Genomic DNA, 24,354 nt, shown 5'->3' on the forward strand with positions numbered 1-24,354 from the left:
ACGTCATAAAGCAACACCCACATGCTTAGAAGCGTAACTTGAATTTAAGGAACACTGCACTTGATGGAAAGAACACAATTTTCATAATTTCCATACGAAGCTCTGATGAACTGATTACTAACATGGGAGGCAACTTAAAAATTACTACAAAAAGTTGATGACGAGTTTAACACGAAGAATGCAAAATGGTTCCATACTGGGCCACTGTTTAATATAATCCCCCTTGTTAATCAATCTAGGAATAAAATCATACGATTATCTCCACCGACACTTAAAAGGCCTCTGAGAAAACATAACATCTGTTTCCTGTTCTAAAAGATGCTAGCGCATTAGGAAGCGGTGGGTCATTTCTCAATCATGCGTACACGCCGACGTGCGCACAGGGCGCGCCCACACCCCGACGCCCCACTCGGTGGGAACAGACCACGTCTGGCCGAGTCAGAAAGACAGTGAGGAGTCGCGGCTCCTGCTAAGATACGAGCGGATGAAACTGGACAGGAGGGAACAGTCAGAGGAAAACCAATTCCTATCTGCAGACAGCGTGACAGTGACGCTGGAAGAAATAGACACCACAAAACCAATCACACGCACTGAGAGCCTCAGGACGGTGGCGGAATGTAACATTAACAGGCACCAGGGCCGCCCGGGAGGCTCAGTCCGTTGAGCGTCCGACTTCAGCACAGGTCGTGGTCTCACGGTCCGTGAGTTCGAGCCCTGCATCGGGCTCTGTGCTGACGGCTCAGAGTTTGGAGCCTGCTTGGGATTCTGTGTCTCCTCTCTCTCTGCCCCTCCCCCGCTCATGCACACACTCTCTCTCTCTCTCTCAAAAATAAATAAACATTTAAAAAATTTAAAAAAAAAGGCATCCAACAGGCTTCACATAGCAAACAATGAGAAGAAAAATATGAGTAACAGCAGAGCTATAACGAGCTTAGAAATAAATCTAACAAGGAATGAGTAAATCCTGGTTCCGGTGAAAATTTTTTAAATTCCCGAAAGACTGGAAAACATGGAAAGTCATTCCTTGCTCTTAGAAACGATATCCCAACATCCTAAGGATGTCAGTTCCCCCCAAGTTAACACATATGTGTTGATGATACAATAATAATAATAAAGTCATTAGCATAAAATTACATAATATAGAATCGTAAATATATAATAGTGATAAAAATAACAAATAATAACGCCAAAGTGCTTTGAGGCTGGATGCCAGATTCCCAGATCAGTATGAAAACAGCCAGCAAGAAAGCCAAGCAAACGCTGCAGGAGACACGCGCGGGCGGTGGCACTGTGATCGGGTCACCAAACACAGCTCAAACCCTCCGCAGTCACAGCACGTGCTCCGGGCGAGTGGACAAAGATGACTGTCCACAACCAGGCCCAAGTACAAAGGACACTCAGTATCTGACGGGCGCGGCCCCGGCGTCACTGGGTAGAAAGCAGACATTGCGGTAAGTGGTGCCCGGGCCGTGTGGGGGAGGGTTGACTCTGTGCCTCGCACCGGAGTGAACTCCCAGAAGGGACTCGAAGCCATCAGAGACCTAACTGTAAAAACGTGAAAGCGGGGGTGACGTTCTTTCTACACTTGGGAGCAGGGGAGATCTCTCTAACCATGACGGAAAATCCAGAAGCAATAAAGAGCATCGATACCTATAACAAATAGCAAACCAGGGAAAAAGAGTTGGCAACCTTTGTCACGAAGGGTGAAGACTAATGTACAAAGAACTCTTTAAAAAAATAGTTTTAGGGGCGCCTGGGTGGCGCAGTTGGTTAAGCGTCCGACTTCAGCCAGGTCACGATCTCGCGGTCCGTGAGTTCGAGCCCCGCGTCAGGCTCTGGGCTGATGGCTCGGAGCCTGGAGCCTGTTTCCGATTCTGTGTCTCCCTCTCTCTCTGCCCCTCCCCCGTTCATGCTCTGTCTCTCTCTGTCTCAAAAATAAATAAAAAACGTTGAAAAAAAAATTTAAAAAAAAAAAAAAAAAAAAAAAAAAAAAAAAATAGTTTTAGCGGTGCCCGGGCGGCTCAGTCAGTCACGATCTCGAGGTTCGTGAGTTCGAGCCCCGTGTCGGGCTGGGACAGCTGGGAGCCTGGAGCCTGCTTGGGATTCTGTGTCTCCCTCTCTCTCTGCCCCTCCCCTGCTGGCACTCTGTCTCTGTGTCTCTCTAAAAAAAAAATAAATGAACATTAAACAATTTTTTTTATTTTCAAAAAACAGGGGAAAAAGCAAACCGTGAAGAGAAATGGACCTCAGTGCACAGCGACAGGCTCGCGCCCATAAAAGGACCGCAAACCGTATCAGGTACCAGTGTTCCTCCCCACAGTGGTAAAAAAAAAAAAAATCACAAAAAACCAAAAAAACCACAGCTTCTCTGCACAAAACCAGGCCTCCGAGAGCTTGCAGGGCAGGCAGCTCCTGCTGAGCCACAGGAGCCTGGCCCCAAGACGGGGCCCCTGAATTCAGACGAAACCCTGCTCCAGGCCCGGCCATCACTCCGGAGCCTTAGGACAGGACACTACACCCTGACCCCGCCTCCCGCAGTGCAGGGCCGGGAACAGGCCTGGGCTGTTGAGGGAAGGGACAGACCGCCTCCCTCTGGTGGAAGCCGGTCCCCGTCAGCTGGGGGGAGGCCCAGCGGGCTCCTGAGCATCCATCACATCCTTCAAGGGGACAAACCACAGCCCAGGTGGCCCTCAGCTCCTCCTGGCCCCAGCTGGGTCACCGTCCGGGCCCCAGCCCCCCAGAGCCTGCACTCTCTCCCACGGACCCTGCAGGGCTGGGACTTTCACACAGGCCCCCAGGCGGCGGCTGCCCCAAGCCGTGTGTGCAGCTCTGGGCTGGGCCCGCAGGGCACCGGGTGTGTGTGTGGGGGGGGAGGCGGGGTGCGGGGAGGAAGGGCTACCCCGGACCTGCTCAGGGGGACAGCCAGGCATCCAGCTCTCGCCTGGGGGCCCATAGTACCCAAGGGTCACACCTAGAGGGTGTCCCGCAGAGCTGGCACCTCGTGCTGAGTGCCTGCCGAGTCCCCTGCCTCTGAGACCTTTCCTCGCCCACGGGTGAGGACCAGGCCTCGGGAGTGTGGGAGTCCCCCAGGCCTGGGGCTCTCTTCCGGCCCCTGCCTCCCCAGACCGGTGCTGGCCACCTGCCAGAAGGAACTGCCCGTGCCCGGGGGCCGTGGTCCAGGGTCGTCTGCCTTCTACACGGGCAGGAGCCCCAGCCCCTTCCCGCCTCTGGAAGCTGTTAGCTGGAGGGGAGGGGGGTCCTGGCGTGTGCCCGCGGGCTGGCCAGCCTCACTCATCTTCCAGGTTAGCGCTGAGGGCACACGATGGAGAGCAGGGAAGGCAGGGGCCATGGGGACCCTGCTCCGGGGGTAAGGACCCCCCCACTCCACCTCTGCCATGCCACCGGTGCCACGGGGCTCCGCCTCCAGGGGGACCCTGCTGGGTGCGCCCTGGGCGGGCCGCAAAGATGAGCTCTGGCGGGGGTCCAGGAGGCTGGTGTGCGCGTGCAGTGAAGAGCAGCAGGGGAGGGTCTGTCCGCCCTTGTCGTGTGGCTTGATGGCCCTGTGGGGCGGGCGCACTGGCACTTGACTCTCGGTGCACCTGGCCTTGGGGCTGGCTCTGCAGGGGTTCGGCACTTCTGGGCGTCACTGCTCGTGGCCGAAATAACCTGGGTTCTCAGAGGGACAGAGCCCACTCACCTGTTATGCCAGCCATGCAGGTGGCAAGGAAGTTGCCCACTCGAGGGGGTTAGATTCAGCCCGGGCACCAAGCCTGGAGCCTCGTATCCGCTTCACCTGAGCAGACTGTCCTTCCCAGCAGGGCCCACACCTGTCCGGTGTCAGTGCCTGAAAGTGTAACCTTTTCTAGAGCCAGTGGAGAGACTGCGATCTAGTCAAAGGAGTGAATCCTGAATGGTGGAACGGTGGGTGAGTGGAGAGAGATTTGGAGAGCAAGTGCCTCCTGGGCCAGGGCTAGCCTCCCGGGGAAAAGAGTGCTCGGGGTGCCGGTCAGAGGCCCGCAGCCCCTCCGGCTCATGAAGTCGGCAGCCCGGGCTGTGAGGTGGAAAAGCAAGAAGAGGTCACAGGCACGTGGCTGACCCCGGCAAATATCGGCAACACGGACGAGCGTTTCTGGGCCGTGCGTCCAGCAGGCCCAGGGGAGACCCTGCCTGCTCGCGTGAAGCTTCAGTGATAGCGATCGTTTTGACTAAAAGAAATGCCAACGGCCACTCCGGGGAGCTGAGTGTGGTCAGCCCACGGGGAGCACTGGCTACACCCTGCTGACTCATTTCCTCTTCTGCAAATTGGAGGCATGTGCAGAGACTCCAGGCCCTCCGCAGCAGGACCAGCACAGAGCCAGCCGCTTCGCGGGGCTCAGCGCATCGGGTCCCTGTCCCACCATCCCCCGGGGCCCCTCGCCCGACCACGCTCTCCTAAGTGAAACGTTTTCTCACCCGGCCCGGGCTGGCTCACCCGAAGGGGCCCCCGTGTCCCACCCCACCTGTGGCCACTGCAGGAAATCGCCTCGAGTGCATAATGGAACATGTATGTGCTTCTGCGTGTTTGTGTCTGCGTGTGTGTGGACGTGCTCACTCAAATGTGCACGTTCAGGGCAGGGGCCCGGAAGGCCCCCTAGCAGCTGGCCTATGTGGGTGAGTCCCTCAGGGCCTGTGCCCCCGGGCTCCTCTGGCCCCTGGCAGGCACTGGCTCTAACGAAGCAGCCTGGGCACCTGCTCCTGTCCCTGTGCCGGCCACTTAGGGAAAAGGCCACTAACGTGCTGAGGGGTCTTTCCTCCGTCCCTGGCTGAGCCCTCACAGCCCCTGTGCGCACCAACTGCCCGTTGACTCTGATCACGTGGTGCCCGCCTCTGCCTTGGACCCTCTAGGGAGGCAGGGCCACAGGAAAGAGATTTGGGGTGGACCGGAGGGTCCAATGGGCAGCGGAGGAAGGCCCTGGGGGGCCCTGCTTCTATTGGGAGAGCCCCCCAGCCAGGGGCAAGCTGCGGGGTGGGGGCTCTGCTCAGGGCCCGCTATAGCGGGTAGAGTGATGGGACCAGGGCTCTGTGGAGACGTGGCTGAATCTGGAACGGGGACAGGACATGCCCGAGTGAGCCCAGAGCGCCTGGTAGCACCAGGAAGTTAGAGAGCGCCCCCCAAACACCCACATGGATGGGAGCATGTCAAAGGGATACAGAGGCCAACTCGAAGAGCCCCCCCATCACCAAGACCATCTGGGCAAAAAATAATAATAATATTGAATTACTGACCCAAACTATAAAGCAAATGCCCGTGAATCCGTGCCGATATACATAAATTATACATAAATTATTGGGTGGGACCCAATGCGCTGAGCCCCGCGAATCAACGAGGTAGAAGGAGACAACTCCTGTGTAGGAGAATTCCAGATATTTTAGTATTTGACATGGATACTCTGCTCTCCAGGAGGGATCCTATCTCCTCACTCCCGCAGGGTGGGTTGCTCATAACGACTTCCCTCCGAAGACGGCAGGATGGAAACGAAAAGACTGGGGTAGAGAAGCCTGACACCCACCCCCTGAAGCAGGTGGCCAAGGTCAACATCAGCTGTGATGTGTCACGTCGACAGTATGCGTGTTCGGTAGGGCATGATGAGAATGGCCTTGACCTCTTGGTCTTCCTCCCCAAACCCATAATCTTATCCACAATCTAACAGGGAAAAACGTCAGGTAAATTCTAATAGAGGGACATCCTACGAAATGCCTGGCCAGTCCTCCTCAAAATGATCAAGGTCATCAAAAACAAGGGAGGTCTGAGAGGCCATCCAGCCAAGAGTACCGAGGAGTCGTGACAATCAAACACAGTGTCATCTCTGGCCTGGTGCACTGCAACGGAGAAAGTACATTAGACAAAAGCCACATACTGGGGTCGGGGGGGCTCAGTCGGTTGAGCATCTGATCCTGGATTTCAGCTCAGGTCACGATCTCATGGTTTATGGGATCAAGTTCTGTGTCAGGCTCTGCCCTGGCAGCTCAGAGCCTGCTTGGGATTTTCTCTCTCTCTCTCTCTCTCTCTCTCTCTGCCCTTCCCCTGCTCGTGCTTTCTCTCTTTCACTCCAATAAACAAACAAACTTAAAGCAAAACGAAGAGAAACACATACAAACTGAAACTTACATCAGAGAAACCTAAACTATATGAATGAACACAATTGACATGGGTTCATGGGTTGTAACAAACGGACTGTACTGAGGTGAGGCGTTAGCCAAAGGAGATCGTAGATGCGGAGTATATGGGGAGTATTTGCACTTCTCAATCTTTCTATAAATCTAAAACTACTCTAAAAAACAAATTCTGTGGGGAGAAAAAAAAGACAAAAACCAGAGAGAACGAACAATACAGTTTTTTATGCGGCAGGATTAAGCCCTATAACATCAACACCTACAGAAAATGTGAGTGGATCAAATACACAATGGAAAGATCTTGGCAGAATGGCTATAAAAACCTGGCTCTAATCCACACGGTCTTTAAGAAACTCAGATCAACTGTAACCGCACGGGCAGGTGGAGGGTAAGAGGACGGGGGGAGACCCAGCACGCCAACACCGGCCCTGGTGAAGGAGGCGCGGCTACGCGGTGTCAGATACACACTTCCGGGCAAGAAAACCAGGCCAGCGCATGCGCACCAGGCCTCCAGGGACACGAGAGTCCACCCCCTGCGGAAGGACGCGTGTGTGCTTCTCTGCCTCCTTCTCCCGATCTGCCAGAGAACCGGAGCGTCCCTCCGGCCTGTGGGGCCTGGTGTGCGCTCGCACAATGCACGCCACCCGGGTCTCAGCCGCCCGTCCCAGGCCTCTGTCAAACCGCCACTCGGAAGATAAGAGTATGCTCTTTGGCCTGAAGCGGTGAACTCCACGGTCCCGGTGGGGGTGACGCCCTCTGCTCCTGTCCCCCGGCGCTCTGAGCACTGCGCCCCCAGGGCACCAGGTAAGTAAAGCCCTGTCCGGAGTCGGCGCCCACTCGGTCAGGACCCACCGGGCCCCCTGGGGCCACCGGGCATGGGTCCAGCTCGTCGGCTGCGCGCCCACTTCCGGAGCCACCGCCGGGGAGCCTGCCCCACAGCTGTGTGCGGACCCACTCTTCCTGCGGACGGAGCAGCTCTTGTGGGCACGCCTGGCTTCAGGGTGCCGGAAGGGGCGTGGGCAGACCCGGCCCGGCTCCAGGTGCCCCCCTTCAACCCATCTCGCGGACGCGGTGGCCTCGACAGGCAGCTGCGCTGAGACACTCACCTGCCAATCCCGGTCACTTCTGACCCCGGAAGGGAGTTCTTCCTGTGAAATCAACACGTCCTGCTCAAACACACCCCTTAAATATGCACAGGGGTTTGAACGGGGCCATCTCTGTCCCAGACTGGGTTTCCATCTCCCGTCCACCCGATCACACAGCCAGCCCGTCGGCCCCCACCCGTACATCAGTAAAAACCCAACAGGGGGGCCGACAGCACGCGGTTCAGTTCCCTGACGGATTCACTTGTGCCGCCTTTGATCAGAGCGGTGGCCTAGGACGCGGCCCGTTCCCCTTGGAACGAGCCAGCGACAAGCCAGGCAGCCCTCTGTGGGCCAGCTGAGAGCTGCACGTCGGGGACTGTGCACGCGGCAGTGGAACCTGGCAGCTCCTCGGGGGGCTCCCTGCTCACAGACATGAGTACCTCTTTGCACCCCCATAGTGGCATGTGCACCTGCAAAATACATAATAAAATGTCCCCCTGTCCCAGGCCTCTTCTGGTCACTGAACTCCCACTGCAGGATTTCTCGGGCATCACTCAGGGAGCTACGAGTATTTAGGGTTTCAGGATCAGGTCATTTGGCCATAAGCGACGTCAGTCAAAACCAAACAGCCGGCGAATTGGGTATTTTCTGGTCCAGTATCCCGGTGGTCGCCCCGGGGGGGCACTCACTGGCCTTTGCCATAGTCTGTCTGTGCTCCACACAGAGCTATGGCACAGGGAGCACCTGTCCTCCCGCACTCCAGCTTCTGACGGCACATCCGTCCGGTGGCCATCCCTTTCTCCCACCAGGTGTCCCATCCTCTTTCGAAATATCAGCCTCTTCGGGCTTGGGCCAACTTACTGGCCCCCATTTCAATGCCGGCTGAAGGGGGCGTTGACATGCCTTCTGGCTGACTGCAGCAGGTGGGGAAGGAGCCCCTCGGCCAGCACAGCGTCTGTCCCCACAACACGGTCAGGTACAGCAGATGTGAGATGCGAATCCCTCACGGACACTTTCCAGTTTTCATCCAAACCTTCACCTTATAGTGCAACCACCTCGCACTCCCTGATCTTCCCGGCCTGCTTCCAGGAGGTTCTGGAATCGGCGCACGGGGCTCCCACGCCAAGGGGTCCCCGAAGGGAGTCCCTCCGAATCGCCCCCACCCTCCAGTGAGCCTGCTTCTGAGGATGCAGGGCTACAGGAAGACGCTTTTCTTTTTGCTGAAATAGTTTTGATTTTCTCTTTCGGTTTTACTGCTGTTAAGTGGTCATTCATGGCTCACGTGGGAACCTCTCAGATTATAATTCTCAGACGATGTTCTACAGCTTCAGGTGGCTTAGACAATTCTTACAAGTGCTTCAGTGTTATTCTCTCTGTGGGAAGTGTCATTACAGTATTTCGTTGTTGCTAACGAATGCAATAACCCAGACACGGCCAGATTTGGTCTTCTAAAATAAATGCAATTTTTTCTCTTTTGTTTTCATAGTTATTATCAAGTGATTACCCAACACCTCAAGTGGAGAACTGATAAGATTATAATTTCAGGGTAGTGTTTTATGTGTTCGTTCCACACATGTGAATCTTATTAGTAAATGGCTCCCATCTCATGTGATTTCTAGACAGAGCAAATCGAACATTCCTGTCATTCTATTCAACACGTCTCTTCTATTGATCCAGAAACTGCGATATTTGGGCTCTCTCGCAGAAAGCAATTTCCTCCCGTTTGGTGTCACTGCTGCGGTTAGGGGTCCATCGCTCAGGTTGACGCTGGACAGGACTGACATCCCTGGGACAGCGATGTGTACGTGGAGCTTCCGTGGCAGAGAATTTCCGAGCGCCCTGTCCCTTCCCGGGTCCTGGACTGGAGGACGGGGTGTGGGTGCGGCCGGCTCTCAGGGCCCCGAACAGGAACTTGGGTGTGGACGGACAGATGGATTCGCTCTAGTTAGGAGACCAATAGGTTCAACTCACTAAATTTAAGTTAAATAAGTTTGGGGAACACCGTGACGACAGGTCGTGGTTTCCTTCAACACTCACGGTGTGAGCGTGTCGGCTCCGGGAGGCCGGCCCTGTGGACGCGGCTGCCTCCCCACCTCGGCCCCGGGAACCAGGTCCCGACAAGGATCTCCTGCTCGCGTGTGAGTTTTCCTCCACGGGCAGCCCGTCCTCACCCAGGGTCCCCCTGCCCCACTCTGACCCTGGTCAGCGTCTCAGGACCCGGCTCCCCAGAGCTCACTTTGGGGGTTCCCACAGACGAGATGGGCCCATGGGCACATCCGACGGGGACTTGAGCCCAGCAGTGACCCCGAGGGCACGGGGTGGGGCTCGATCTCCTCTAGCCAACCGCCCTGGGCCTCCTTCAGGGAGACAGCCCGAACCTCACCAGGGCAAGTGTCCCAGGTGACCCTGAGCAGAGGTCACAGGTCAGACCTGCCACCCTTTAGCCGGGCCTGCCCCAGGCAGATTATGAAGGTGACAAGGATTTTCCAGGAAGCCCCGACCCCCTTCCCTGCTCTCAGGTCTGGTGTTTGGTTTGGAAAAGACCTAAGAGGTCAAATGGCACTTTCGCCCCCTCCCTGGCCCCCTCTGACCTCAGCCATGGCCTGGCCACCCCCAGTGACAGTTGGAACAGAACGTGGTCAGTTTGGAACTCGGCAGGGTGGGGCCTGGGGACACAAGCACGGTTGGCCTTGGGCCATCGTGCTGGCCTCAGCTCCCCACCACCCTGTGGTCAGGCTGGGGACAGCTGCTGTGGGACCCGGCCGTGGGCGTCCAGCTGTCCTTCAATCCTCAAAGCGCTGTCAGAGCACGTCACTGCCAGGGACAAACGTCCACACCACCTGGAGGGATGGTGGGCCTCCTTCCCAGCTCTACACGGACGGCTGCCCCTGAATGAGGTGCGCGTGGGGGTTTTGGGGACTTCGTCCACCTGGAACCCACGGCCCACGGAAGCGGTGAGCGGGCTTGTCCACGCAGAGGGCGCGGAGCTGTGTCCAGCCCTGGACGGTGCCAAGGAACCACCCATGTGGGTCACTGAGGTGGTCCAGCTAGAGCCCCAGTCGGCTGAGCAGGAAGGGCCTGAGGGGGACGGGTCTCCGATCTCCTCCCTGGTCTCAGTGTCACACGGAGGCCCGCCTCGAGCCTGCGCGTGACAGGGAATGACTCTGGCCCCTCCAGGAACCATAGGGCCCCCTCTGCTGAACCCGTTGGGCTGATCAGAACCAGACTCGTCTGGGCCTGTGATGCGTGGTGCTCTGCCTGTGGCCGCCCTCAGTGGGCCTTGTGACCAGAAGCGGAGAAGGCCTTGCTTGGATCCTCTGCTCCCAGAACAAACCCGGGGGGACTTGCTCCCCGAGTCCAGTGGTCACCCTGCCACTTCGGGGCTCGAGCGGCTGCCGAGCTCAACCGAGTCTTGGCAGCCCAGTCAGGGGCCAGCAGAGGCCCCTCCTGCCCTCGACGGGGACTATGTTCAGGCTCAGTCTTCATTTCCCCTGGAAACCTGGACTCACCTGCCGGTTTCTGCCCAGCAGGCTGAATTCCTGTGCAGTCGGGTCCCCTGGAAGAAGGCCCACCGCAATCGGCCATGTGACGGGAGGTGCCCGTCCCGGGAGACGCTGCGAGGCGGGGACCCCCACCTGTGTGCTGTGTGGGCTGCTGCCCGGGTGTTCAAGGAACAAAAGGCACTGGAAAAGGCCATGAAATCTGGCCACAGAGGACGCTCCCAACACCTGCCGAGGCCACAGCACCGGACCTGGGGGGAGGTCCCTGCTGGCTCTTTCTGGTCGTCCTATTCCCGCTGCCACTCATTTGCCCCCACCTCCCCGCACCTGCTTCCTCCTTTTCTCCTGCCCCACACATGACCAAAGTGCGCCAGGGTGTCGCCAGGGGATGGGGGCACAGGCGCCTCGTGCTGGGCCTGAAATCCAGAGCTGGAAGCCGGCAGCGCTGGGGCCGCACTCTACCCGGCTGCTTCGGGCACCTTGGGACATCCGCCGGGCTCCGCCTGCCTGCCCGTCTCACCTTACAGCCGTATGGTCAGACTAACCTCCTAAGCCACGAACGACACGGTAAGATCCCACTGCCGAGAGCTTCTGTGTCACTCAGACCCTCAGATCTGAACTCCCAGCTGCCGTGGTCTCACAAGCACTTAGCCATTAGCTCCTCCCCCGGTCGGAGTAGCTGTAATATGTGTGAGACCACGACCCCCAAAGCAGAGAGGTCACAGAACCCTCACCACCTCCCAGTTCATCCCATCAACCCCTGCTGCCCCCTCCGGGGCGGCTCCCTGGGACGGCAGACCAGCTTACCTTCCTGTAGCTGGACGCTGGTCTTTCCCGCTGCTTCGTGACCCATCCTTCCCCGTGATGGCGCTTGGAACCCGCGGACCCACACGTAGCAGCTGTTCCTTTAAATACTTCCGAAGGTAGATTTCCACCCCCAAGGTCACCTTTGACACTGAAATTTCCCTCAATTTTTTATCTCAACCTTCAATTTTGGAAAACCGGACTGGACCTTAAATGAATCAAAGACTCCTACTGAGCTGCTTCTAACTCTGTCAACAAACCCAGCCCATCGGGAAAGGAAACTCGGGTGGGCTCTCGGCTACAATATTCCCTGTGGTGGGAGAGAGGAGGGACTGCGTGGCACATAAGAGACCACTGGCACCTGAGACCAGGACCTGCAAACTGCCCCCCGCCCCGGCCCCGGACACTTGCCGCCCTCAGGCACCAGCGGGCGGCCCCTCGATGCCCCTGGGACCTGTGGCTCCGTGCCCCACAGTGCTGCCATACAGGGGGCCACTGCTCCCGGGCACCTGAGCCCCGCGGGCTTCTTCTGTTCCAGGGCTGCCTGAGCAAATGCGGAGCCCCTGCCTTTTCTTCGTGAGCCCAGGGGGGTCCGGGCTACAGCAGAGCCTACGGCGCACAGATCAAGGAGAACGGCCGGTGCACGGGCGACAGAGGAAGCCGCCCACGTCTCTGCCCACGCCCACCGCCCTGGCTGTGGGCACGCACACCGGGGGCGGGCTAACCAGCTGAAAGCAGCCTGCTGCCTCTTTTCGTAAATAAAGTTTTGTTGGAACGTGACCTTGCCCGCTTGCCTTGCCCGCACGGCGTCGTGTGCTGCTCTCCCCCGCGGGCACCGCTGGCGAGCCCCACAGCAGACTGAAAATACCAATTCTCCGAGCCTTTGCAGACAAGCATGCTGACGGCCGGTCGGGACCAGCTTTGCGGCCCACGCCGGGACGAAGGTGCGCTTCATTTCTGACGGCTGCCTGCAGGGCGGCTCTCTGGTTCAAGGGCTCTGCCGTGGCTGCTCTGGGCCCACTGAGGATGCCGCCTCCGGGCGGCCTCCCGCAAAAGCAGATTCCGACAAAGGGCAGCTGTGACGTCACAGACCTCTGCTCTCCCCTGCAGCCGCTTCACTGCTGAGCCGTCGTGGTCCCCAGCCACCGTGGGTGGTCCCACAGAAGGTCGGCATTCGAGGAGGGTCTCTGGGATGAAAACAAGACAGAAAGACATATCTGGCCCCTGCAAACGTGACCCAGTATCACCCGCCCGGCCCCCGTGGAGGACCACTTCTTGATGTCCAGTCACTCCCACAGGCCCAAATCCTATAACGAGTCCTCGGCTCCCGCAAACGCGAAGCCTCTGTTCGCCCCGCGTTTTCTGGAGATGCGGCCCCCCGCCCTCACTGCAGAAAGCTATAAACCGACGCGGGATGTTGATGGCATCTTCCTGGTCTCTGGGTGCGGCCTTGATACAGGTGGATGTGTTACCAAAGCAATCCTGACTGCGTGTCACGGGTGGCCGTCCCGCCCTCATGTTCGGCCTCTCATTTCTAGCCCAAAGCCGGCGCCGTCGCCGGGGCTCTCCAGGCAAGACCACGCTTCCCCAAGTCTGAGGCAGGGCCACCCCAGTATCTTGGCAGAGAGATGGTGACCAGCTGGCCAGCCTCTTGGACTGACCCCGATGGCACAAACAGTGGGACCAAAGCCTGCAGTGGCCGGACCCACAGGGCGTCCCAGCAAGGGCCGGGGCTGTTTCTCAGAGCACCGTCTGCTCACTTGCTAGCTGTTTGGGGCAGTCCTAGAGGTTCTGCAGTGGCTGAGGGAGTACCCGTGCAGGCCTTCCGTTATCCCTCGCTCCGGAGTCACCCCAGGAGTCCTGCCCTGGTCCCACAAATGGTGCTATGGCTCAGGTTCCCAGGTCCGGGCCGGAGAGAGGGCAGCTCCTCGGCCCTGTGACCTACAGCCAGGGGTGGGGTGGGGGCACTGGAGGTGGGAGCTAAGGTCAGGCTCCAAAGGCACAGACGTAAGTTTCAAATATTTAGACTAGCATGTGGGTCTCCACCTGTAGTCATGTCCTGGACCTCACGAATGTTAGGGGTGACCCCCCTGGATCCGAGGGTCCTCAGACCACATGGGAGAGCACCGAGGTAGAGAGGCAGCAGGCCGGTAAGCATGCCCCCTGCATTTGCACTCATGCGGCCAGGTTCAAGGACCACATTCTTTTTTTTTTTTTTTTTTTTTTTTTTTTTTTTTTTAATGTTTATTTTTGAGAGAGAGACAGAGTGTGAGCAGGGGAGGGGCAGAGAACGAGGGAGACACAGAATCCGAAGCAGGCTCCAGGCTCCAAGCTGTTGGCACAGAGCCCGATGCAGGGCTCGAACCCACAAACCGGGAGATCATGACCTGAGCTGAAGTCAGACGTTTAACTGACTGATCCACGCAGGTGACCCTCAAGGACCATATTCTTAACTGCTGGACCATGGGCCATCCTGTGCAAGCTCAGTGTCTGAGGGCCCCAGCACGCTGGACTCCTGGGCAGAGCCCAACAGGGCAGTGGTAGGCAGGTTCCAGAGGCTGGGGGGCGGGGGAAGGAATAAGGAGGGAGCTGCTGTGGGGTAAAAATGGGAAGAGGTGGGATGGGTGTGGAAGTAGAAGGAAACCTTGTTTAGCATGGAGTCTGGAGGCCAGCAGGGGGAGCTTTCGTGCCCAGCACTGTTTGTCAATTGCAGACCCAGCCGGTGACTAGGCAAGCCGACCAGAAAGAACACTAATATAAGAGGAAAATAGAGGATTCTGTTCAAACCCAGATTAAGACAGCTGCCCAGGAAACACGAACTTCGCAGGGAAGAAAGTGCTTCAGAGAGTGAACAGTTTTTACAGGGTTCTATACCTTTTGCATAAAGAGCCACAAATCAATATGTCAGAGGTATATTCTTGTTAAAGTTCAAAAAGATTATAGATTAGCACGTAGGCAGGATCATGAGTATTAATGCCATGAGTATAATTAATGCAAAGGAGTAGCAGCATCGATCCATACGTGCAGGACAAGATGGTTTTCCTTTAAGCTACTCATTTACAAAGCAGGTGTGTAAGATATGCACGGTGGGTGGGCCATGAATCGGGCTTTTGGTTTAAATATAAAGTTAATATAGATTCATGCTGCCTTAGAAAGAAATCTAAAATGGCTTCCCTCATATAGCAGCGCTTGAGAGAGTTTTTCTCTCACCAGAGGAAGAGAGGGACCTTGCAGGTGGCTGGCCACCACTTTGCCCACAGGAGGAAGGAAGGTTTTCTCCTCCCCTGGCAACAGCCCAGCCAATGAGAGGCGGCCACAGCCAAAGGCAGCCCAGCCAATAAGAAGCCACTACCAGCTCCTAGTTTACTCCAATGGGCTTTTGGTTTATAACAGTCCCTTTCCTTAGAAAAGATCTGCCGGGGGGGGGGGGGGGGGGGGGCGGTGGGTGCAGCTGGTTTCCTGGACTTGCCTATGGTTTTGCTGTAGCTCGCTGGTCTTGGGTTGCAATTCTCTGCTCTTCCCAAAGTAACCATTTCTGGCTGGTAAAATAACTGCAGTTGTAGTTTTCAGGTTAACAGCGGCCGCGGCGCTCCCGGGCGTGTGCTGGGCGGGAATCGGGCAGAGGGCGGGCACCCTGGGTTTCAGTTTTGCTTCTCGCCGGGAAATGGCAGGGGCGGGCACGTCACTACCCAAGTGGACCTTGTCTGGGAGGGCGTGGAATTCCCTAAGCGAAAGCCAACACTTTGCGATGCCAACTGCGCGCCAGGCATGGTCTAGGTGATATACTTACTCCTTGCTGAACGTGCACTCCCCTCCCCCCATTCATAGGTCGAAATCCTAATTACAGACGTGAGGGGATTAGGAGAGAGACCGCGCAGAGCCACCTAGCCCCTCCAGGTGAGGACCCGGGAGGTGTCTGAAGCAGGGAGCACGCCCTCCCCCCGACCGACCCTGACGCCCCCTGATGTCTGACTTCCAGCCTCAGAACCATGAGAAATAAAGACCGCGCAGTCCGTGGTGTTCCCACATGGCAGCTGGAGTAGATTTAAGAACAGCCCTGGAGCCAGGAGACACCGGAGGGTCAGGGGACCTCAGGACAGGACTGAAGCCCCCGGACCCCTGCCCCGTGCTGACCGCGGGAACTGGCAGGTCCTCCCCACCACGCATGGCCTGTTTGCACTTTGGCGCGTCCCGTCGATTGGAGATTCCCTCCCTAGATTACCTAAAAGCTCAATCCTGCCTGGAGCAGCTGGGTGGGGAGAGGCGGTCTCTCCCATCTTTGCCCCCTGTGCCCGGCGCCAGGGGCCGCCCCTTGCTTTTTTTCCGGAACCCAGAGCCGTCTTTAGGGAGAGAACGGGGTTGGACCAGCCGGCGGCAGCCGCACAGAATGGGCAACAACCTTTGTAGGGACCGCGGCCGACCCACCAGCCTGGGAGGGAGGGAGGCGGGGGCGGGGTGGGCGGGGCCAGGCGGCAAGGCCCCTCTCCGCCTCCGCCCCCGCGGCCCGGGGTGCCCCAAGGTCGCCCAGGTGGAGGCTTGCAGAGCAGCGCGGGGGGGGGGGGGGGGTGGGGGGGGGGGGCGGGCAGCGATGCGGACTCCGCCCTGGTGAGTGAGACGAAAAGATGCCACGGCCAGTGCCGGCGGCGCGGGGCGTGTCCTTGAGGTGAGTGGGGACACAGCTGGCCCCTTGGGCGGCCCTGCCCCCCTCTTCTCCCCACAGCACCTACCTGAGGGCAGAGGGTCACACCTCTGCCTCCCGGCTGCCTGGGTCCCCTGCCTTTGCCTGCCCCCTGCTTCCTCCTGGCCCTCGTGCCCCTCCGCACCTGCCCGGGGTCACCCTAACTCCTGGAAGCCCGCTTTCTTCCCCCGTAGCCAAACCACTCGAGAGCGCTGCACCCTCATTGCCGCCCCAGCTCACCCTTGACGGCCTGGCCCACGTCACAGTCCCAGCCCCCATCCTGGTCAACGTTCACTGTTGCCACCCCCGGGCCCCCACTGAGGTCCTGGTCCTGCCGCCCAGCCCCCAACTTGCAGCACAAGGAGGTGCCGCACCGGTCTGAAGCAAAGCCTCCCGAACACCGTCCGAGGCCTGCCTCTCCCCTGCCAGGCCCTCCGTGACCCAGCCTTTCCCCTGTCCACCCCTCCGCGTGAGCCTGTGAGGCTCCCCGTGTGCACGTCTCAGGGCTCAGCGCCTAGACGGTGTCTGCAGCATGGCGGGTCCCGATATACGTTGCTGATGGTCAACGCCGGAGCTCGGCCCGGAAAGCAGCACCCAAGGTGTCCAGGAGTCCGGTCCCCCGTGGCGGCCCTTCAGCCTGCTGTGCCCCAACGCTGCCTCCAGGCTGAAACGGCCTGGGTCTCAAAGGGATCAGTCCTGCAAGCTGACTCCGGGGCGCTCCTCCTGGGGGGGAGGCGCCCTAAAGGGGGTGCTGGGGAAGGGGGTGAGCCCACGTGCCTCCCGCGTGCTTGCCGACAGCCTGAGCCCCAACGAGCAAGAGCCCCACCTCTCTGGACCCCCACGCGCACCTCCCCAGAGTGGGACGTGGGCTCGCTGGGCAGAGGGCGGCCGGACTGCAGCCGTGGACTCAGAGGGGAAGGCCGCCTGGCCGAGCCGGGACCTCCGTTCACCGCTGCCCTGAGTGTGCTCCGACAGGTGGCTGTGGAGGGCCTGGCTCTCCAGGGGTCACACTCCCAGCCCAGGCTTCTCTTCCGGGGAAGGCTCCACCTCACGGTGACACAGGAGCGCCCCTCTTTTGGGAGCCCCTTCAGGATGCACTGGTGGTGAGGATTGGACCGGGGACTTTATGCCCTATGATCTCTGTGTGTGAGGAGGGGGGCGATTCGGGCCAAGGCCGTACTTGCCCCGGTCGGCCAGCTGCCGCTCAGGCAGCCCCAAGAGGACGGAGGGGCCAGTGACCGTGGCCCTACTCTCGGCACCCCGGCAAGCTCCACACCTGGGGCAAGGACAGGACAGCTGCCCTCGGCCTCGGCCCTGGAGCGGTGGGCAAAGGCACCGATGCCGCCGTCGGCCTTGGCCACACAGATGGCCTCTCCGAGGAGCCTGCTGAGCGGTGACCAGAACAAGTGGGCCGGGGGGAAGGTGAGCCGCTGCTGGGGACGCCAGTCGAGCCTGGGTCTCCAGGCAGCGGAAGACCAGGCCTTGGCGGGGCACCTGCGCACACGGAGCAGGACTGACCACCAGACCGTGCCGACCGCCGTGCAGGTCCTGGCCTCAGCTCGAAGCTGGTGGCACCACAGGCTGACAGGTCCGGCCTGGGGCCCAGCCCAGAGGCCCAGCTGCTCTCGTTCCGCAGGAACAGATCTCCCTGTGCTGCCGCGGGCCCTGCCAGGCAGAGCGCTCTGAGGGTGCAGGAGTCGGGGGTGGGAGTGGGGGTGGGGGAGGGGGAAGAGGAACAAGGTGAGGGGAAGGAGGTAGGGGTCCGGGTCTCCCATTCTCCCTCTAGTCACCTGAGGCTGTTGGGAGCCCCCACCTCTGCTTCCTCGGCCCCAGTTTGGGGCCCCCAGCCTCCAGCACGAGCCCCTCAGGTCTGTGTCCTGCCCGGGCTTCCTAGTGGAGGTGTTTGTGCCGATCCCATAAGTCCATTCCAAGCTGGGCCCTCGGGCCCCGGCAGGGTGGACGCCTCCTGAGAACCTCAGCGTTGTGGGGAGAGGCACCCCCCAACCCTCAGCTCAGCCTGTGGGTGTCCACGAGCCCGGCCCAGAGTGGGAGGCCCCCAGCGGTGCCGGGAGGCATGAGGGGTGCGGAAGAACGGGGGCTCAGGGAAGCACCCCGAATCCCCGAAGGTCAGGACGGGACCTCTCTGATGCTCTGTAAGAACCCACGGAACGGTTTTTACAAAGGAGTGTCTTTAAGCTTGTTTGGTGGCTGTGTCTCTGTGAACGTCCTGCGGCCCGTGGGACGTACTTGGATTCTGTCTGCAGTGGTGTCACCGGCCTGAGGAGAGACCTTGTAGCCTCTGAGAGATTTTGGTTCTAATCACCGTCTATAGGTGACAGAAATGCCCTCCCCAGGGCTTGCCGAGGAGGGCCGTCCAGGCGCTGAGAAGAGAGATCCGTCTGGGAAAAGAGATCCATGGGGTGGCAATTTTTTAATGCCTTGGTTAAATTCTATTTGCTGAGGGAGAGTCCACGTCCCCAGGACCCGTAAATCCAAAGTCACACGTGCGCAGTGAGGCTACTTCTGGCGCACGCCGCGGAGGGGGGAAGAGTCGCCTCGGGGGGGCCAGGGGCTCCCCGCGGCACGTGCTGCAGGGCCATGCGTGGGGCCTCTCCCGAGCTGTTGTCCTCATCCGTCCACGCCTGGACGGCCCAGTCAGGGTAGTCACGTGTAGGAGCGCTCTGCGTCCGTCCCCGGAAAGGCCGGGACGTGCTGAGGACGGCCCCCACCTCCTCCTGGAACTCTTTGGCCACAAAATAGTAGCTGACGGCGTCCAGGCAGCAGTTGGCGTTGGCAATGCGGGAGGTCACCTGCACGAAGGCAGCCACCGCCTGGAGAGTGGGGCAGGCCGCGTCTGTCCACCGGGCCACCAGCATGGCCAGCAAGGCCACGTGCAGTGGGAGGAAACAGAGCAGGAAGGTGGCCAAGTTGGCTGCCACCACGTGCAGGGCTCTGAGGATGTGGGCGGCGTCCTGGGGCGGGGACCGCGCGCGCTTGCGGGTCAGGTGCCGGAGCACCTGCCAGGAGCAGAAGCTGAGGACCAGCAGCGGGAGGAGGAAGAGCAGCAGGGAGAAGGCCAGGGTCCTGGGGCCCCGGGTGCGGCCCCGGCCGAAGCAGAAGCTCTCCCCCGCGCGCAGCCAGGACGCCGGCAGGGCCACGGCCCCGAACACCAGCAGCCAGAGGGCCAGGCAGGTGAGGGCGGCCTGGCGGGGGCTGCGCCAGGCGCGAGACCGCAGCGGAAAGCGCAGGGCGGCGTAGCGGTCGGTGGCGATGGCCGTGATGAGGCATATGCTCATATAGGTGTTGATGTAGTAGAAGCTCTGCACGACCCTGCACACGACGCCCTCCTGGGCCCCCGCCGCCTGGCCCAGCGTGTGCAGCACTCCCGGCAGGCTCAGCAGCAGCAGGCAGTCGGCCACCACCAGGTTGGCCATGTAGACGCGGGTCTCGGTCCACCTGCGCAGGCGGCACCAGAACACCCAGAGCCCCAGGCCGTTGAGCGGCAGCCCCAGCGCCAAGATGACATAGATGGAGATGCTGGTGGCCGCCTGGGACAGGACGCTCCTCTCCGTGCTGCAGCCCTCAGAGCCGGTCCCGTTCCCGGGGACGGGGACGGCGGCGGGCGCCCCAGCTTCACCTGCGGGCAGGGAGGGAAAGGCTGCTGTGGCCTCGCCCCTCCTCCTTCACCTCCCTCCCCCCTCCCCCCTCCCCCCCCTCCCCCCCCTCCCTCCTCATCTCTTCCCCCTACTTCCTGTGCCAGCCCCGGGGCTCCCTCTCTTGACCTCAGAGGGCTCCACTGGGGCCGCCTTCCCTGCCCCGCCCAGAGGGTCTGCATTCCTAGATGTGGACGGCGGCCCCTGCCACGAGGGGGACTCTGGGGGGCTTCTCTCTGGGCTTCTCCACCAGAGGCTTTAGCCCAGCCGGGGACCTTTGCCACGTTGCTGTCCCCCACCGCCTGTGGCCCTGTCCGAGGTCCCTCAACCCATGACCCGTGGAGCGGGACCCCAGACTCCTCTGGCAGGGGCCACGGGGGGTCCTGGTCTGCAGAGAGGGAGCACCCCCAGCCCGTCAGGAGAGCATCGGGAGCCCTGGGCTGACCCCAGTCTTCTCTGTCTTTGTTAGGCTCCCTACTTCTGTGTGTGTGTGTCTCCCTCACCCCAGCCACCCCACTCTGCCCTTCCTCTCTATCCACTTCCTCCTTGGGGCCCTCTTTTCCCCTCCCCTCCAAAGCTTTCCCCTGCACTCCCCCCCCATCTCCTATCTCTCTCCTCCTCCTGTCTACCTCTGCCCCCCACGGCCCCCCTCACTGTCCGTCCACAGAAGCTAACTGCCCCCTCAGCCCTTGCCCTAACGCCTGCTTGGGCTTGGAGCCCAGGCGTGGTCCTCAGGTGGGATGCACGAGGCCCAAGGCCCTGCTCCCGGGAGCCCTTTGTGGTGGCCCGCGTGGCAAGGGCAGGACGGGGCTCATGGAGGGGACAGCAGGGGGCTTCCGGGCCTGGGTGGACTCACCCATCTGGGTTGGCTGGGGCCTCGGAGACTCCGGCTGGGCCGCTCACTGCTCTGCAGCCCCAAGGCTGTGGTTACGCTTTTGTACTCTCTCGAGTGGGTGTGGTCCCATCTCGGTGCAGCTGGCAGGTGGGCGGCCCCCTTCCCTGGTCCATGTGCGCCTGGGGCCCGCAGCTTCTGCCTGCGGTTTGTGACACCCAGACCACAGCTCTGGGCCCCTCTGCAACAGCCTGGAGCTCAGGGCTGGATGGGGACCGAGGGTGCCTCTCACACGGGGCGGGGTGACGGCCTGCACGGGGCTTCTGGCAGGCCCGTTTTGGTTGGGTGGTGCCCCCTACCTGTGTGCGTCCATGATTGGCACCGGGTGGGGAGACCCCGGGCAGGAAGCCTGCGGAGTCCGGGGCTGGAGAACCCATAGACCCTTGGCCAGGAGCCCCTACCCATGCGGCCCAGGGGTCCGGGCGCCTGGCCTGACAGGGTGGAAGGCTGTAGTGGGCGCTGTGGGGTGCTCTGGTGGGGGGGGGGGCGTCACGACCGAGGCACATGGTGCTTGTCTTGCCGGCCGGAGGCCCCTCCGGAATCACCTTCAGCAAGTGACACATCAGAGGCCGTGCACCCACGGTAGCCCTGTATGGTCAGCCTCGTGGTCACAACTCCAGAACTCCCCATGGGCACGGAAGCTGTTCCCTCCGTCCATCCCGCTTGGCCAGCTCCTTTTTGGGTGGGGTTCCCAAGAGCACTCCCACAGAAACCCCTGCGTGCCAGTCTCCGTGTCAGAGAGGCTTCTGGAACCCACCCTGACGCAGGGGTGTATTCCTGTCCAGCACCAGCACGGCCCTGACCTTGGCCACACCAGCAGCTCCCCCAGAGGGCCGGTGTGAGGGGCTCTTGGGGGTGGGGGTGTGGGGCCGGCAGAGGGTCTGCTGTCCCAGGACCTGGCCTGGCCACCTGCAGGAACAAGGAGGCCAGAGGAAGCTGCCTCCCCCCGTCCCCCTGCTCGGGAAAGCAGGGGGCGCATACTCCCACGAATCTGGGGAACACGGCACCCTGTGAAGCTGTGAGGTGGGTGACGTGGGGGCGGGTGCCCAGGGGACCCTGAGAGGGACGACCTGCCACACAGACCAGGAGGCAGGGGCAGGCACGGCCCTGTGCAGATGGCAGCGGCTCTGAAAGCCGGGCAAGGTGAGGTCCCTCCCTGCCAGAGGGGGGGCTCACGGTGGTCAGTGTCACTTCTGCCCTCCTCCCTACCCTCCCGGGTGGCAGGAGCTGAAAGACACCTTGCCGCCGGGGGCAGGTGCAGGCCAGCGTGCCCACGTCGCGTGCTCCCCTGTGGACTTCAGGGTGCCAGCCCCGGGCGCCTTTATCCGAAAGGTCACTCGTGGGCAACAGTTCCCTGCAGTACCGACCTTCCCATTGGCTCAGCTCTGCGATCTGCCGCCCCTTCCGTGCTGGGAAGGGCAGACCTGGGGTCCCTGCGGTGCCCCAAACCCTGCACTGCAGCTGCGGGGGGGGCTGACCTGGAGGCTGGCAGCCCCCCCCCCCCCGGCACCCACTTCCCCAGACCCTGCAGGGCCCTGCCAGTTCCCGCACCGTGTCTGGTTGACGCCCGCTGCCCCGTTGACCGAGGACACTTACTCTTAGGAAAGTTTCCTCCGAGGCACAGCAGCAGGGGGCCCCGGAGAACGGGACACAAAGCGTGGCTCTACCCACTAATGGCCGGCCTCCCCCCACCCCCAAACTGCCTTCTGAGACCGGCTGCAGCCGGGCTCGAACCCCCAGCGAGGGGCATGGACTTCCCGGGACACCTTCTCTCTTTCTGATAATTATTGGCACTCGGGGCGCCTGGGTGGCTCAGGCGGTTAAGTGTCCGACTCTGTTTCAGCTTGGGTCACAGCCTCCTGGTTTGTGAGTTGGAGCCCCACCTCAGGCTCTGCGCCAACAGTGCTCAACCCACTTAGGATTCTCTCTCTGTCTTTCTGCCCCTCCGCTGCTCTCTCTCTCTCTCTCTCTCCTCTCAACATAAATAAAGTTAAAAAAAAAAAAAAAAGAACGTTGTTGGACACTTAGATTCTGCCCAGTCCTGGGAGGTTCTGAGTCCCTCCCCGTCGGGGATCTGTCCTCTGTAGCCACCCAGACCCATCTGCTTCTCAGGGACTGCAGATGCTGCCACTTCCTGGGCCGCATCTCACTTTGACTGCTCATACTTCCTCTGCCTGTGGCCAGCTGGCCTGGGTTGCCAAGCCCTCAGCAGCCTGAACCCTCCAGACCCTCTCCCCGGTGACCCAGGCCTGGTACAGAACAGTGCCCTGACCAGATAAAATACCCCAGGGGTAATCCTGGTGGAGGGAGAATGAACTGTGTCCTCCCACATTCTGGGCCCTACACTCCTGATGATGCAGCCTCAGAATGAATCTGCTTTTTTTCAGATGCCTGTCGTTTGCTAATTAAGGGCCAGCCCAATCCTCATCAATGGCCAGACTGCGCCCTAAGCCCTCTGGGCCAGGGCTGGGGGTGGTCTGTGCATACATTCATGATAGAGAGAGGTTCTTCCACTTGGCCTGGCACAGCCCAGAGGCTGGACTCTGGTGTAGGATACTGAGCGTGTGGGCCGTGATTAGGGTTCAGAAGTCAGTTGTGGGGATGCTTAACCTCTCTGATTTTGCTTCTGCCCCATTTCTTGTTCTTTCAGGAATTTTGTGCAAAGTCCAGCTGCCTCCACTTGCTGGGAGCCAGGAGAGGCCGGAGGGAGAGGTTGTGCACACATCCCCTCTCCAAGCCGTAGACTGGGGAGGATCAGCACCCCTGGGGCCAGGATCGGACAGCAGGATCGGGCAGCATTGTGGTAAAGCTTCACAGGGCCCCCCTGAGTGTGGCTCTTCCCGGGCACGGGTCCACCCAAGTGGGGGCCTCCCTGAGCACCAACCTCGATAGGCAGGGACCCCTGAGTCCGCAGGCCCCTGGGGCCAGGACACGGCTGCCATTCTGGCTCCGATCACACACGCGGAAGAAAGAACAGGACAGGGAAAGCTGTTTGGTGCCCGGGGATGTAGGTGGGGTGGGGTTTGAACCCAGGCCCTGCTTGGACCAGCACCCCGGGCGGCCTATGGAAGGCTCTGGCTGCTCCAGCTCGAGGGTGGATGCCCGGGGTCCCACGCAGGGAGGCAGAGGAGAGGTGGGCACAGCGCACACCAGGCTGGGCGTCCACACTTCCGCCTGGGTGGGTATCCGGGCCCCGCGGCCACCAGGCAGGGCCACCAGCTTTCCTGAAGGAAGCACAAGGGGAGTGTGCCCCCTCGACAGACCTCGGCCGGTTCCTCACCGCCCCTAGCCCACCCCCAGGCTAGTGCGGCTGGCTGTGTAGCCCCTACGAGGGGTCGAGGGGCCCTGGCCCTGCCTCGGCAAGGGAGAGAGCAGCGCCGCCCCCCGGCCCTCCAGATGACTGGGCGTGCTGCGGGGTGGGAGCAGGTGGGAGGACCCAAGGAGAGCCCCCAAGTGGCTGGCCATCTAGGAAGACGCCCCGGCCCTCCTACCTCCCACCATCCGAGTATGGACAGCACACGCGTGTCCAAATGCACACACACATGCGCGCGCACACACACACACACACACACACACAGCCCTGACAGTG

The 24,354-nt window shown here is 60.5% G+C and overlaps 1 protein-coding gene across 1 annotated transcript; it reads right to left on the reverse strand.

The window, feature by feature from the left end:
- Positions 1–18,632: 18,632 nt before the first annotated feature.
- On the reverse strand, positions 18,633–21,996 carry LOC131494585 (G-protein coupled receptor 35-like). Its single transcript, XM_058699008.1, has 2 exons — positions 20,730–21,996; positions 18,633–19,857 (listed from the first exon to the last, which is right to left on the reverse strand). The coding sequence occupies exons 1-2, from the start codon at positions 20,731–20,733 to the stop codon at positions 18,719–18,721; spliced, it is 1,143 nt and encodes a 380-aa protein (XP_058554991.1). The 5' UTR covers positions 20,734–21,996; the 3' UTR covers positions 18,633–18,718.
- Between the last annotated feature and the right edge of the window lie 2,358 nt (positions 21,997–24,354).

This window comes from Neofelis nebulosa, chromosome 2 (genome assembly GCF_028018385.1).
Source record: "Neofelis nebulosa isolate mNeoNeb1 chromosome 2, mNeoNeb1.pri, whole genome shotgun sequence".
In the NCBI taxonomy this organism is placed as follows: Eukaryota; Metazoa; Chordata; class Mammalia; order Carnivora; family Felidae; genus Neofelis; species Neofelis nebulosa.